Raw genomic sequence first — 16,005 nt, forward strand, 5'->3', positions numbered from 1 at the left:
ACAAAGAAATGTAGCATTGACAAGTGAAGTGTATATAGTGTGCAGAGTTGAAGCCTGAATACTTTGAAAAGACAAATTCAGTCTTTTTAATCAACCTCAGCAGAACATTGTGTTGTGTCTTCTTCTTTATTTATGTCCCACAAACCCCCAAAGTACAAAAAAAGGCTGACGGTTGAAGAGACAATACCACACAGGGGAAATCGAGAGAAGATTGCAGCTTGAAGACTCTTAAAACTAACAAGGGAAAAATCATTAATTATCAGTCACATACAGTGGTGCACCTTTAATTAAACATATGGTGCAAATTGCTTTAAAAATAATGTAGACTCTGACATTAAAATTGTGATAAACAGAGTGACAAACACTGAAGTGTGTGTTTAGTGTTTGTAGATTTCTTTAGGATAGATATAATAAAATATAGTACATAACTATTAGGCCCAGCACTTAAAATGAATCAGTAAGACGGGACGTAGATCAAGATCCTTGATTCCTGGTTGTTTAGTCTGTGTGTGACAGATAAACATTATCATTTCTGTGTTTTTTGGTTTTCTACCCAATTAACCTAGTTATTGGAAGTCCTCGTTTAATTTGGATGGTTAAATGTTACTCAAATCTTTCTCCGTTAATTATCAGATGATAAAAACTTGTGATTAATAATTCACCATTTGGAGAATATTTGACCCTGACCTATTCCAAGGATCAACCAAAAACTCAAAGTGAAAGCATGTCAGATCAAACTGATTCCGGATAGTCAGCCACTTGTTTCCATACGCAAACACATTAATTTGCCCATTGCCCCCCGCCACTGATGTGAGGTTATGTAAGAATAAAGGCAAACTATTATTTGTTTATGAAACAAATGATCATAATAATAACAATAAATCCCTAAGGCTTTTATAAACACCATTGCCTAATTTGCATCAGTTAGACTCTGTTACATGACTTCAAATACTGTAATATCCTCTCACACACATTCCTACTCTCCAGCTGTTTTCCAGCTTTTGATGGTTGACCTTTGTTTCCAAAATTCCTGTGATCTTACTGTAATGCAGACCCTTTTCATGAGCTCCGGGCTGTAGAGTGATACTGACTTCTCAGGTTGATCGTGATTCTACACGCTGTATTCGTCACAGTACTGATGAGATTACACTAACACTGCCATGCCTTCTGTTATATCTCCCCATGCAGACCTCTGCAGCCTTGGACTCACGGGTGCTCTACAGTAATTACAACTTGTGAACACTTGACGATTCTATATCCATATCAATAAAGGAGTGATAAGTATAAACTTACTGTAATACACAATTTAGTCCTTGTAAAATCTACCCGCTTATCAACTGCGAATGTGATCTCCCTCACTCGTACCCACATCCTTTATTTACAAAAAACACAACATAAACAGGGAAATAAAATATTTCATAAACTCAAAACAAAAAACGATAAATTACAGTAACAAAAAGCTACAAAAATAACAGTATTAATGAAACTTAAAATAAAACAGAACCTCAGTAAATACCTAATGAAAATCAACCCCCTACTTTTTCACTGTAACCCGTGAAAGTCATGTCCTTATACCCAATTGTAAACTCCTTTACGATTGGACATTGCTTTTGTATTGCTACATAGTTTGACAGAGTTAAATAGTCATTCAAAGATTGTGCCAAACGAATTGAGAAAACTGTAAAAAGAAGCAGATGAGATAGTCAAAACCTGATGATGTGACATCTCAACGGGGTTCACTCACACTAGCTCAACATTTCCCATTCCGTTCTGTCTGAAGGAGAGCTCTAAACGTCCCTTGGTGGTAATTCAATAAATGTATGTTCACGGGAGCATTAGCTACTGTGCAGAATCTATTTTTCCATCCAGAACCTATTTATCATCTGAGTGTGCGTGCTTTTGTAACCTTTTTGCATATGCACTCATTCACACCTGCTTTTAGCAAATTTTCTTAAACTTTTTAGTATGAGAGACAACAGGGAAACACTTCCTGTGTTAACGTTTGGCACAGTGCTGTATGAAGTCAACATTTCCTGACAGTGATGATAAAATATATAGACATAAAGAACACTGCTAACTCGCCATTTATATTTGACCTTTTATTAATGTCTTGGTTGGTTTTCTATGCCTACAACAATCACATGCATGGTTAGATTCCGTCACTTCCACTTTTGCCCCTTCACTGATATTCTGGCCTGGTGTCAAAAAATACAAGTGTTATTTTTCTGTGATCAAAGGCTGTTCGGAGAGACAAGGTTGGTAATGCAGCATATGTTCTTGATGATGAAATATGACAGTTTACTCCAACATTGCCTGTGTGCATGGACACGGCACTTACCAGCTTCCATGCCTCATCTTCCCTGCCCGAGTCTCTCTCTCTCTTGCAATATGCATTCTCTCAATAGATTATAAACAGGAATACCTTATTCTCCCTGTGGGGTTTCTTGAATGTAGGCCAGTCATTTGCAATAATTTGCAAGGTCTGAATTTGTTTAAATATTTGCAATAATTTACTATTTCATTCAAGCTTCTCAAATCAGAAATTATACATAGCCTACTTCTAGTGTATATTTGTCACTTGTAATAAGTTAAATAATACTAAGTTAGTCTGACAAGCTGTTGTAGACTAGTAAATTAAAATGATGCATGGAATGCATTCCTCTATTGAGGAGATACAATATGTACAATAGTGCTTAGAAGTTTGTAGCCTATTCAGCTGTGCAAGATGAACAAATAGTCTCTTATAGTCATGAAACTGTTTGGCTCTGTGTTCATCCTAGTGTGTGAGAGGGACACAACATGCAGTTCATTGGCCAGCTGCTGAAAAAGGATGAAAGCTGCTGTTTAATCTATTGATTTAGGTTGTAACAGGACACAGCCTGGAAACCCCTCCAGTCTTTGATAACGTACTCCAGTTTGCCTCTCTCACTACACCGTATTGTCCTGATGTTTCAGTAGGTCAAACAGCCACGTTGGCCAGTCTCGGGTCAGAGTCCTGCTCGTAGCGGTAATGGTAGACCTCCATCTGGTCTCGGCACGCCTCTCTAATGTTGTTGAGCCACCGTTTGATACCTCTCCTGTTGAGATACAGCACCATCAGAAACACCACCCCGATCAGAGCCAACACTATACCGAGGAACACGTATGAAACCGCCTCAAGGTTCTCGTTCATGCAATCCACGTCCTCTTCCCGGAGCTTCTCCACAGGAACCCCTCTCTTGGCCTCCGGCTCGCTGCACAGCAGTCGTCCTGCATCCGGGCACTGTGACGAGTTTTTCAACCAGTAGTAAAACGCCTCCAGTTCACAGTTACACCGAAACGGATTTAAAGACAAGTAGATGCGTATGCGCCCTTGCTGGTATAAAATGGTTACATCCCTCCCATCTATGCTCTCTATTGAGTTATTTACCAGCACTAACGCGTGAAGATTATACATATCTAATAGGGGAATAGCCTTTAGCATGTTTCCCGCCAACTCCAGTCTGTGGAGGTTGCGCAAAGTGCTGAGCGCATGTGAGAGCTGCTCCGTGGCCGGAGGCAAAATAGACTGGTTTAGGTAAAGGGAGCGCAGCTCTGGTAACCCGTGGAAAGCCCTGGCTGAGATAGACTCCAGCTGATTGTGGCTCAGATCCAGCACATGCAATCGGGGGAGTCCCAGGAAGGCGTAAGGCTCAATAGTCTTTATCCCGTTATAGGACAGCGAGAGTGCCGTCATTTCCAATTCCGTCCCGTTGTTAATGAACGCACCACGCTGTAAAGTTGAAAGGTTTCTCCCCTTGAGTATCAGGGTGGACGTCCACTCCGGTATGTTTCCAGGTACCTCGGTGTCCTCCCCATCACGGCAGGTCACAGTCCCGTAGTCTCTGGCACAGATGCATGACGACGGACAGGCATCATCCGTCCTGACAGGGGAAAACAACAAACACGCCACTGCTGCGAAATTCAAACACCTCCAAATAGAAAAAACACACTTTGAGTTGTCGGCACTGTGAAATATCCACATATTCTCTCTCATTTTAGTCTCAGAATAGCTCTTTCGATGTGTCTTTCCAAAGAAGGTGACCGACTACAATCCTCCTAGGCATGTCAAGTCTAATCAGTCCGGCTTCGGTTACTTTGAACCACCAGAATAGAAAAAAAACGCTCTTACCACAGTCACCTTGGTGATCTGTAGGAAGCTTACTTTTCTTTGGGATAATTACGCATCGGTACGGTGGACCACAGCCGAGTGTGGCTGCGAAGAAAGCTGCGCTCCCTTGGTGGTATTTTTGATGCCTGTCACTGAGAGAGAGAGAGAGAGAGAGAGAGAGAGAGTGAGAGAGATGCACGCCACAATACAAGTACTTCCAAGTCTAATTTTAGTCAGTGGTGGAATGTAACTAAATAGCCTTCATTTACTCAGGTACGGCACTTAAGTAGCCTACAAATCGGAGGTACTTCTGCTTTACTTGAGTTTCTCAGCTCAAGTAAAGTAATTAGTAAGAATATAAGTAGCTATAAGTAATTAGGACGAAATGAGGTTAAGCAAAAAGGTGGCTTAAAGCTTGATGTGAGGGCCTCGTGACACAGCACACCACTTCAATAATTCAATTCATTTTTTATCTTAAGTGGAAACACTGACAATATTATAATAATACAGAAAGAGTCTTCTCACAGCGAGGCAGAGAGTAGAGGTTCAGTACTGAGGACAGCTCCACAGAGCACTACAGTACTTGGCTTATAGGAACTTGTAATTTCTTCAAAAGGAAGCTTCCAAATGGTAAGAATAAAGGTAGGAAAAGAAAAAGAGGAAGGTCCTTTTAGTTTTTCTTTTTATCTTTTTAACTGACAACAAACACAGGATGAGCTGGGGGATAAAAAAAGAAATACAGAAATAAAAAGGCTGAGCACCGATGATAGCTCCAAACGGCAGCGCATCAGTTAGTTCTGACTACCAAATGAAAGAAGGAAAGTAAAGAAAGGAAAAGAAATAAAGATGTGGAGTAAGAAAGTCTGTTGAAGATGAACATGGATATGTTCAAGACAATGGATAGCACATAGAGTAACAACTGTAAATAGTTTATTAAGGAAAGAAAGAAAGGTTAAATCCTACTCAACACCATCCATTCCGCTCTGTCATGTGTGGTCCCATTTCTAAGAGACACTGGACACCAAAATAACTTTCAGGATGACCTAACCATAATAGCCTTTTAACAAAGGAAGTTTAAATCAAACCAGTTGGGATCCCATACTATAATTGGAGAGTGGTGTGCTCGTTTGTGTAGCGTGCGTGTCAAGAGAAGCGTTCAACTCATCGACTTCACTCTTTGCTGGTTTATTGCTGGAGACCCAAGGAAGAGTTCTGTCGTGTCAATTATTATACTAAAAACCTTCGTTTACTACTTGGCAGTTTTACTTCCTTTTTAAGCCTTTATTTTGGAAGAACTACGATCAATCGGAAATATGTCTTCACTGTAACACACAAAGTTTCAGTATACTGGGAATATAACTGAAGAAGAAGAAATAGTAGGGAGTTTTCAGTTTTACATTAATGTTTGCATCATGCCAGAAAATTTGCACTGTTGGAAAGTCATGCCAAACGGAGGAGATTTTTTTCATAGTTGCGAATCTCCAGATAAGTCAGGTTTAATTTCGAAAGAATATGGCAAAATTACTTTAGAACAACCGTGACCGGGCTGTGTGGCTGCAGCACATCTATATATTCAGTGGGAATTATTTAATAATAATCATACTGACATTATACCAGTAACATTACAATACGGTTTTGATGTGTATTTGTAGATTATGTCACATACAATAAATACATAGAAATATTTATTAACCATACACTTCCTGTTATGTTTCAAAATAAAAGCACTCTAGCTTTATTATTATTTACAACTTATCACACGCTCCAAAACCTTTTTCAATAACATAAATACATGATGATGACATGATCAGTTGATAGTCATAATAACATCATACTAGTAAGATTACAACTTTCAGACAGCTTCAAATATATGTGATATGCATCACAGATATAAAACAAATTTAACTTAAGACTTCCTATTTTCTTTCAAAATAAAAGCCATGTGGTCAAAAAAGGGTGCCCAAAGCACTAACTTATGTGTTTTACTCATCTTACTTTTACTGTGCTAGACTCTGTATATATTTATATTTTCTTTATGGACTTTGGTTTGTGCATATTTTCATGTTGACATATAATGGGCATACCCCAAACTGCTGTCACAACGTTGAAAGCATACTGTTATCTAAATGAAATATCAGTGTATGCTATAAAATTTTGTCTTAATAAGAACCAATGGGTCCAAACCATGAAAAACAGCAACTGTTAATTATGTGCACACACGTATCCATAAGCTTTTGCCACCATAGTATGAGAGACAAGAGAGTGGTAGTGATCTTCTAATCTCAGCAAGAAAGCAAATAAGCATATTACTTAAAATGAAAAACTTTTCCTTTAAAGAACAATAGGAACCATAGAAGACATTTAGACAGAGTGTTTGTTTGTATTAAACAGAGGCCATGGCACTGGGGAGTCCTAAGCTAATTGCAGTTTGCTGTCATGCTCAAGAGCACTAAATCTGAAACGGGTGGACAAAAACGGCTATGTTGTGGGTGTAAATAAAGGCACTGTGAAAGGGAAAGAATGAGACAGAGAGGCAACCAGACAGAAAGAGATAGAGAAAGATGGAAACTGGTACTCCTGCTGGTGCTCCCGATAAGCATTGAGGGCCATATTACTGTCAGGTTGTTTTGCCTATTTCAGCATATGGGATAGTATTTTGCCCACAAGTGTCAGCTCTATCTGCCGGTACAGAGAGCTGAGATAGTGCTGGCTACTTTTCACAGGCTGTTGCTGGGATATTGTTATGGTGCCCTCCTCGTGGCCTTCAACTTGACACTGAACCTTGTAATTGATTTACTCAAGGCGGCCCATCTCTATCTCCTCACTATAATGTGTGTGTGTGTGTGTGTGTGTGTGTGTGTGTGTGTGTCAAGCTTCAGGTTTGACCAGTTGCCAATAACCTTGGCCGTCAAGTTTTTCCTCATATCCTCAACTGTGTCGTTATTTCTGACGTCTCTGGTGCACATGCTAAATTAGCAGCGGCCTGCTGTTTTCGTGTGTGCATGTTCTGTACACAGTATGTGTGCCAGAGGACATTTTGTGCGCGCTGTGTGTAGAAAAATATCTCCACTGCAAATTCCCCATCTCACATTTTGATTTCCTCCCTCATCCTTCCTGCGTCACTTGACATTCATTAACCTTGTTTTAATAGCCAACCTGATCGGTCCTTGTCATCCTTTATGATGTGCGGTTCTGGTTGTCGCAGCGTCAAAGACATGTAAAGCATAAAACAATGAAGTCATTTTACAACTTCGCCCATGTTCATGCTGCATTTAGAACCCCACTCTGAAATCATGACGTTTAAATAACAGATCGGTCTATTTTACTACTATGTCAAACTGCTTTCTCCTTCCCACAGTTTTGCAGTGTTACATCTTCAATTGTTTCATTCTGCCCTTCTTCTTACCTTTGACGGATTAGCAATGTTCATTTAAATTTTGCACAAAAATGAACCTGAGGACCACCTTAAATAAAAGTAAAAAATGTATTTTACTCTCTGTAGAGACTTCGAGATTGTTAGCCGTATAAGTGACTTCAAGAGCTTTGTATGTGCAGGATAATTACTGGCTAGAGGCAGGCACAAATACTATACTGCTGCTGTGCGTTAGATGGGTGCCAGGGGACATCCTGTGGTCCAAAATGCAGTATGTTTGTCTGTTCCAACTATCCCTCAATCTGTCTATCCGCAAACATGCTCCTTAAACAGTTCTCCGCCACCGGATAAATAAGAGATGAGGGGATGAGGATGGAGGTTGAAGTTAGGATGTACAGTGGAGTCCATGTAGAGCCCTGTGGGGATGATGGTGTAAATGGATCTTCAGGAGCAGGTGTCACCTGTCCTGGGACCATTAATTAGTCATTCAGACTTGTAATGGAGTGAGCCATAGCCAGACAGACACAACCTGCCAAACAAAGCCAAGGCACTGAATCAGAAGAGTTAGCTGTGGCTGTTAATCATTCTGTGAGTGGAAAACTATAGATGATCAGAGGAATCACTGAGTCAGTGTCATAACATTACATATGATTAAAGTGGAGCATTTTCTCTTTTGTATAATTAGAATAACAATATTAATAATGCTTTTATTGGAATATCATTTTCCCTGTGTGTTTTAAAATTAAATGCAAAAACAAGATATGCAATACCTTATCAAAAACTGACAATGATTTGGAGCCAGGACATAAACACATTCCATAGTGGATGTCTAAAAAGTAAAATTCAGAAAACAAGTAGTCAAACAACGTTGGCACGAACTGTAAAACGATACAACAATATAAAAAGGAATATTAAAAACGAACCAAATCTGAAGGTAACATGACTTTTTCTTTGATAGTTTTTTTCTTTATATATTTACATAAAAACATTTTCCTTAAATAATATAATATTCAATATAATATTCCATTAACTATCCCACTTGCCTGCATACAATAAAAAGTTAGTATTCCATTTCAAGTTTGCAGACGGAGGATGTTTTCTAGCCTTATAGACACAGCAATGCATTCATTCTTTATCTTTCACAGTACAGTCGTGACTGGGGGTACATCACTCATTGGTAATCTATAGTCCTCAAACTCTAGGATTTGGAGTCTGACTGTAATAAGATCAGGAATTGTTGTGGAGACTGACCTACTAAGATGATATTTAGATTGAATTACAAAATCTGAGGGCTTAAATATGAATAACTATCATCAGGGAATCGGGTGGGATATGAGGTGAAAAGCATGTAAACAGATATTCATGACTTTATGTATATTTTTAACCCTTAAAAGTCCTTATAGTGTAAAACAGTTAGGATTACACAATAATGACTTCTCTGGTGGTCAGATGGATTAGTTTACGTCTTCTCCCAGTCTATAATAACATTAAGTTTCTAACGATCACATGACAAACAAATGATATGGATACTTGGCTTGCAATGATTCTATATAGATTGAATTACAAAACGGTAAATATCTTATGTTCAGGTGACCGCTGTTTGTCCTTCTGGCTGTCATTGGCCAACGACACAGAGGCCCCCATGGCAGTTAAGACACTCCTGTTGAGGGGTGAAGTGTATCGGTGACACCTTGGAAAGTGAACCAACTGTCTGAGTCAGGGCAAGACACTGGCCTGCTGCCAGTCCTGTTAGAAGTGGTTAATCAGTTCCAGTGATTCTGTTTCAGTACCACTTTACAGATATAATGTTTTGGAAAAAGGAGAATTGCTTCCATTTGTCTATTAGATAATTGGACCATAAATAATGTACTGTATGTTTTTGTATCTTTCTTTGGTGAAAAAAAAGAAGAAGCTCAGTTTGAGCTTAATAACATGGGGGTCCCATATTTTTGGTCACATTTTATTAAAATATTTTGCTGATGATAGACTACTTAACTTGCGACCACATGGCCACAGGGTGTCTTTGTTTAAGTATACAGTAGGACTGGGCACTGGGGTTAAGAATGAACTTTGGTCAGCGGCAGGGTGAGGATTTGGGTTTGGTTAAAGTCAGGATTTTCCAGAGTCAATAGAGGTCATCAGATTAGATTTGTTCTTTATTTATTAAATGCCAGGTTATTCAAATATATTAAATTTAAAAGACAAATTAAGGACTTGAACAAACTTTTAAAGCAGAGTAATAAATTCTGATTGTGGCCAAGCCAGCCAGGGAGGGATTTCACTCCCTCAACGTCTTTAAATTAACCTTGGAGTTGTCAGGCTCTCCCAAAGAGGCAAAGTAAAAGACAATATTTATGTTTGGCAAGGCCAGGCTATCAGAGTATGCCCTCCATCCATCAGCAACTAGACTGCTCATCACTTCCACCCACAGACAGGGTGAACTTTCCAAGGTAAACTGCCGCTGTTCCGCTCTGCATCGAGGGCAGAAGGACACTGGGGAGCTGGACGACACGTGACCAGAGTCAAGTGCTCTTGCCTCTCATTTACACATGTGTGATGTGAGATCTCATCATGTGTCCTCAGAGAGTTAGCAAAAGCTATTAGCCACCAGACAGTGATTTAAATTAAGTACATTTACTCTAGTAATGTACCTAATTATAACGTGAGGTATTTGGTACTTATTAGAGTATTTCCATTCACTCTAACTTTATAATTCTACTCCACTACATCCATTTCAAAGGAAATAGTGTACTTTTCCTCCACTCCATTAATCTGTTGCAGTAACTGGTTATCCTGCATTTTGATTAAAAACACAATAAGCTCACAAAATACAATGTATTGTCAAAAATTCCCAACCTTTCTGGCTTGTGAGCCATTAATAAAAAGTAGTGTCTGGCACCCTTGTCACATTTCTTGTTAGCAGTTCCACCAAAGAGATAGGTTTTATTTAAATGACCAAAGAGGTTAAATTGTTTAATATTTCACACACACACAATCAGAAAGTCCAGAGTGTGAATACGAATGTATGCTGTGTAGCTGTGTTTTTTTGGTTTGTCCCCCCCAATCCCTGCTCAGGTTTATTTTGTGATCCTTTGGAGGGTCAACCATCTGAAACAACAGGACTAAACAAGCTAACTGTAAGGTATTTAAAACTAGCTCCAATTAGACGAGACCACTAATCAACAGGAGGACCAGCAAGTATTATCCCTGCTGAAGTGGCCTTGAACGCAACACCAAATACCTACTTGCTCTGCAGTTGATCCCGCGCTCTTCTTTTAAAAGTAAAAACCCATTTCCCTACAGAGAGCAATAAAGAATCACATTACATTACAGGGAGGGGTAACTGATGAAGGACATGAGCAGTCATAGAGGGAAATGTCTTCATCATCCATCCATGTTTCACCACGGTGCTGAAAATACTTGTGCCATTATGTCTGAGAACAAAACGGGACATTTGCAGAAAAAAGGAGGCATGGATAAATGAAGAAGGAGGAGGAAGATATTATCTTACATTCATTATGGGCGAGATTATTAAAAAGAGGAGGTCATTATTTTTATATGGAGAGTAGAGAGAGAGAGAAACCTATTCTTAGCTTTTACCCCTGTAGCTGGTCGGCAAGATAGATCTACAGTATTATGTGAGCCTGTTTTAGAACCCCAAGCCTTACTCTTCCAAACCACTGCTTCATCAGACACACACTATCTCCTTCTTATATAAGCATTGGTTTGTCAGATGAATATACTTTCATGGCAGTTATGAAAAAAGAAAAAAAGAGTTGCAGTTCTTAGACAACGTATTTAGTGCTCCAGGCAGCAGCGGGGAATGCTGACGCCACAGAAAATAAATTCCAAAATGGCAACTTTCTCCTTAATATTTTTTATTTGCTTTTGAGGTTCAAAGTATGTCATATGGGTTATTGTTCCCTAGAGTGGGATATATCATGTCAGCAATATTCAGCTTTCATATCAAGGAACATCATAACAAGAGAGCAACCACTAGTCAGGGGATGGGAGGATTCCTCCATTGTTTGTCTCCTCTCATCATGGAAGATAATGTGATGATGCTTAATAAAAACGGCACTCATGCAAATACGACTTGAGGATATGACAAGAACCAGCTGATATAAGATTAAACGTAAGTTACCAATCTCACAAACAAAGACACCAGACTAAGTCTACAGATGCTAGCAGCTCTGTCAGGATGCACAGTGGTGCTTCGAGCTGAATGCTTACTTCAGCGAGCCTACCATGTGCAGGATCCAAAACAAGAACAAGCTCTCAATTACAACGCAATCATGCTGATGCTACGGAAGTATAACTTTTAGCATGAACTTCTTTTGGTATTCTAACATTGCTAAATAACAAATGATCTAACTTTACAATGGAAATTTGAACATCATCCAAATCACACAAGACAGTGAGTGAGAAATATGTTGTGATAGTGGCTCAGAGTTAAAGGAGTGTGTTTGCTGTTCATGCATGTAGAGTCTACAGCCACGCTAGCAGCTCTGTATTAGAATGTTTGGGCACACTGGTGCTTAGAGCTGAATACTAAGGTCAACTCAACCTCATGGTGGCGCTAGAGGAAAAGTCTGAGGTTCACTAAAGTCAGTAGGATTCATTCTCCGGGAACCATGAATATCTCCACAAAATCTCCATCCAACTGTCCCTATTATTTCACTTGGGACCAAAGTGATGACACACCAACATTTCCATCCCAGAGGCATGAGGATAGTGGGGCTGAAAATGCAGAAGTTTGCAGTGCCATTCAAACCAAATCTTGTGTTGTTTGTGCTGCTTAGTCATGCTGTAGGTGTGTATGACTGTGTTAGTGAGAGAGAGGGAGAGTGATTGCCGGTGAGTCTGCCAGCTCAGCTGACCCTCACTTGGTCCACCTAAAATTACACCTCATACACGTCATACACATAGATTGTGATTGTCATTTGACCCCCAAGCCCCCCCCCCCCCCCCTGTTAGGATCACAGCTATAATAATTTGATTATTATAGCTATAAACATTTTTTTGACAACCGAGTCCTTCCAAACTGTTTTAAATACATCATTGTACTTTAACAGTCAGTCTTGAGTGACTATTCTTTACTGTCAGCCTTTTCTATAATAGTTGGTAATAACCTTGCCTGTGTGAGAGACTGATAGGGATTTTATTTTAACATGAGCACCAGCCACATTACCATCGTCTGCATCATGTATCAAATGTCCTCCGTTGTGGAGAGAGGGGCTGAGAGATCGAGCATTGAGGAAACTGACTAAAGGAACAAATCCACTTAAAGGCAGATGCAGACATTGGATAGTTTGAGGGGGTCGGAGCTTTCGAAAAGGAAGTGAGGGGCTCATGTAACTATGAGGATGGAAGGAAGTCAGAGGGGATGTTTTGTCCAATAAAGGGTGAACATGAGACCCTCCAAAGAGGTCTGCATGGGAGAATTTAAAGTGCAAGTTGATGGATAAGCAGTAAAAGTGAGGTCAATAGGATAGTAGTAGCAAGGTGAAAATGAATCACGAACAGTTAACTGAAACTATTAAAGCTGTAAAAATATGACAAAGCTTAAAGGTGAATAATTCCAGCATAACCACATTGCTTGCAAATAGGTTTTTGTTTTGTGTTGTCTTTTGGGTTTTTGAGCTCGACCTTTTTGCTCTAGTGGCAATGATTTGAAGTATTGTGGCATCTGCTCTTTGTTGGTCAGATAAACTGTCAGTAATGTCTGAAAAACTAAACTCCAAGGAAAGAAACAACAGAAAAGGGAAGCTAGAAACACAAACCAGAAGGCAAGCAATGGGACACCAATCAGTACCTGAAAGTACCTGTGGAAGAGTTGTTTAATGTCTCCTAGAGGTCTGCAGGAGCTTTGTCAAGTTAGAAAATAAGATTAGATAGATAGATTAGATAGCCTTTATTATTAGACTCACGGTCCATTAAAACAACAACAACAACAACAACAACAAAAAGATGCAGACACACAAGACAGACACCAATTAAAAAAGACAGCTATACCAGTAATCCGATAAGGGTGACTGGTATCGCAAAGCACTGAACCACGGGTCAATCAGATGTGAAATGACAAAGTTACGAGAAGAATTCAGGCAAACAATACATTTATACATCAGATTCCTCAGTAAAGCAGAGAATGTAATAACTCCTGCTTGAACAATTCACTTGCACTACACCACCTTGGTTTCCTGAGAAGAATGTGCAAACAATCATTATAAGCAATCCGCAGCTTATTGAAGCTTGCCTTTTTGAACTTGACCCACAAGGGGGCATTTTAAAAGCAGTACAATATGTTTTAAAGATGTTTATTTTGACAGTTTCAGACCACCAAGAGAACTTCCTGGCAAGCATGTTAGCCTGTATATACTGTATAACATGCGACGCTGCCTTACATGTCCTCATCATCTGACATTCGATCTGTTAAGATGGGACCCAAATACTTAATTTTACAACCAACAGTTAGCCCTGCCAGACGGAATGATGGAATACTAAGGTCCTCATCCTCTTTCACTCTACAGGTCATAACCAAACTCTTTTCGGCATTATATTTCACATCAAATTCAACACCATAATTGAAACATATATTCAACAACTCCTGAAACCCCGCACTGCTAGGAGAGACAACAGCCAAGTCATCGCCGTACATGAGCTGGTTCACTAGCATGTTACCCATCATACATCCTGTGTTACACTGTCTTAGCTAGTCAGACAGGTCTCCCATGTAAATATTAAAGAGGGACGGAGTAAGTATCCCCCCCCCCAACAGACGCCATTACCAATACCAAACGGATTAGAGAATACATCCCCCCATTTCAGAATCAGAAATACTTTATTAATCCCCGAGGGGAAACTCTGTGTTGCAGTTGCACAAATAGTATAAATATCAGAGTATAAATATAAATGAAGAAATATAAGGAGTGTGGATATGTACGGTATTTACATAGTTAAAGGAATATTATGATACTGTATTTACATAATTAACATAATTAAGGAGTTGCAATGGTGAAAAGTAATAATAATAATAATAGTAGCAGTTGAGTATTGCACACATTTCAGGCGAGTGTTATTGCACAAAACAGACAATATTGTCCAGTTTTAACCTCTAAGTGTGTGTGTGTCAGACACTTAGTGGGAGGAGTTATAAAGTTTGATGTCCACAGGCAGGAATGACTTCCTGTTGCGCTCTGTGGTGCATTTTGGGAGAATGAGTCTATCACTGAAAGTGCTCCTGTGAATGATTAGCAAGCCATGGAGTGAGTGCAAGACATTGTCCAAGATGGCATTTAATTTGGACAGCGTCCTCCTCTCTGACACCACCAACAGAGAGTCCAGTTCCACCCCACAACATCACTGGCCTTTGATCTGTATGCTCTGATTGGAATACCAAAAAGCCAGGATTCTAATTATACTATTCGGTACTCCTCATCGGCTCAATTGGAAAAACAGCTTGTGGTGGTTAACTCAAAAGCCTTGGAGGCATCAATAAAATCAATAAAAAAGTGGTAATATTTGTCTTCTGTAGGTTTCTACCATTTCCTTAAGTGCATAGATACATAGATCAGTACCGTCCCTGGCCTTGAAGCTAAACTGGTTATCTGAACTGTGTAAATAAACACACAATCTATCTGATAAAATTCTTTCCAGGATTCTTGATAATACACTAGCTAAAGCAATAGGTCTATAATTATCCCCACTCCCCACCTTTCTTGCTTTTTCCTAAATGACAGGCACCAAAGTAATGGACAACACAGAGTCTGGTAACACCCCATGAGACATAAATCCAGTAAAACAAATGGTGAGGAGAACTGCAACCTTCAGGCTGGCCCATTTCATGTGCTCTACAGTCATTTGATCTGATCCGCTAGCTTTATAATCAGCTAGCTGTGTAAAAGCTTGATAAATCTAATTGGCTGTCATCCTACTGTTTTACTATTGACGTCATTGCCAACTTCATACGTTACTGAGCGTGTGTGTGTGTGTGTGTAGTTCAGGACTGTGTGTAAAACTAACAAAGTGTGGACACAGAGTGTAAATTGTAATTTCCCCATAGGGGATCAATAAACAGATTTAAATTAAATTAAATTAATGTCGATTCCACAACTCAGTTATATTATCAATGACCCAAGTGATGTCATATTTACCTCTTTTAGATGTAATTGTAATTGTGTCAGGTTACTCTTATTGTGTTTTGTAATCATTACATTTTAAGAATACAAAATAGTAATTACATACATCAAAACCTTCAGGCTATTTACTGTTAGGTAAAAAAGACATCTAATGGAGGATTGTTGACGTTTCTAAGAACCAAACAACTGGTATTACCAAGTGCTTAAAATGAATGCTAGGTGAGGACTTCACCGTCAGTGTGTTGGTCTTTTCTTTCATATTTCAGCCTCACTTTTGGACTGAAGATCAGAGTTAATTGTTATGGCTATCAGCTGTGTGTATGAATCATGCAGGGTTGGTTGTACTGTTGATGACCAGCGGCTTA

The 16,005-nt window shown here is 39.4% G+C and overlaps 1 protein-coding gene across 1 annotated transcript; it reads right to left on the minus strand.

Annotated features, from left to right (window-relative positions):
• Window positions 1-2,071: 2,071 nt before the first annotated feature.
• Window positions 2,072-4,255, minus strand: waif2 (Wnt-activated inhibitory factor 2). The gene has a single exon (XM_034890912.1). It carries the CDS (start codon window positions 4,013-4,015, stop codon window positions 2,960-2,962), a length of 1,056 nt encoding a protein of 351 aa, XP_034746803.1. The 5' UTR covers window positions 4,016-4,255; the 3' UTR covers window positions 2,072-2,959.
• Between the last annotated feature and the right edge of the window lie 11,750 nt (window positions 4,256-16,005).

This window comes from Etheostoma cragini, chromosome 13 (assembly GCF_013103735.1).
Source record: "Etheostoma cragini isolate CJK2018 chromosome 13, CSU_Ecrag_1.0, whole genome shotgun sequence".
Classification (NCBI taxonomy): Eukaryota; Metazoa; Chordata; class Actinopteri; order Perciformes; family Percidae; genus Etheostoma; species Etheostoma cragini.

Coding starts and splice junctions, on each gene's coding strand:
- waif2 (XM_034890912.1), bottom strand. CDS start 4,015: ATGAGAGAGAATATGTGGATATTTCACAGTGCCGACAACTCAAAGTGT.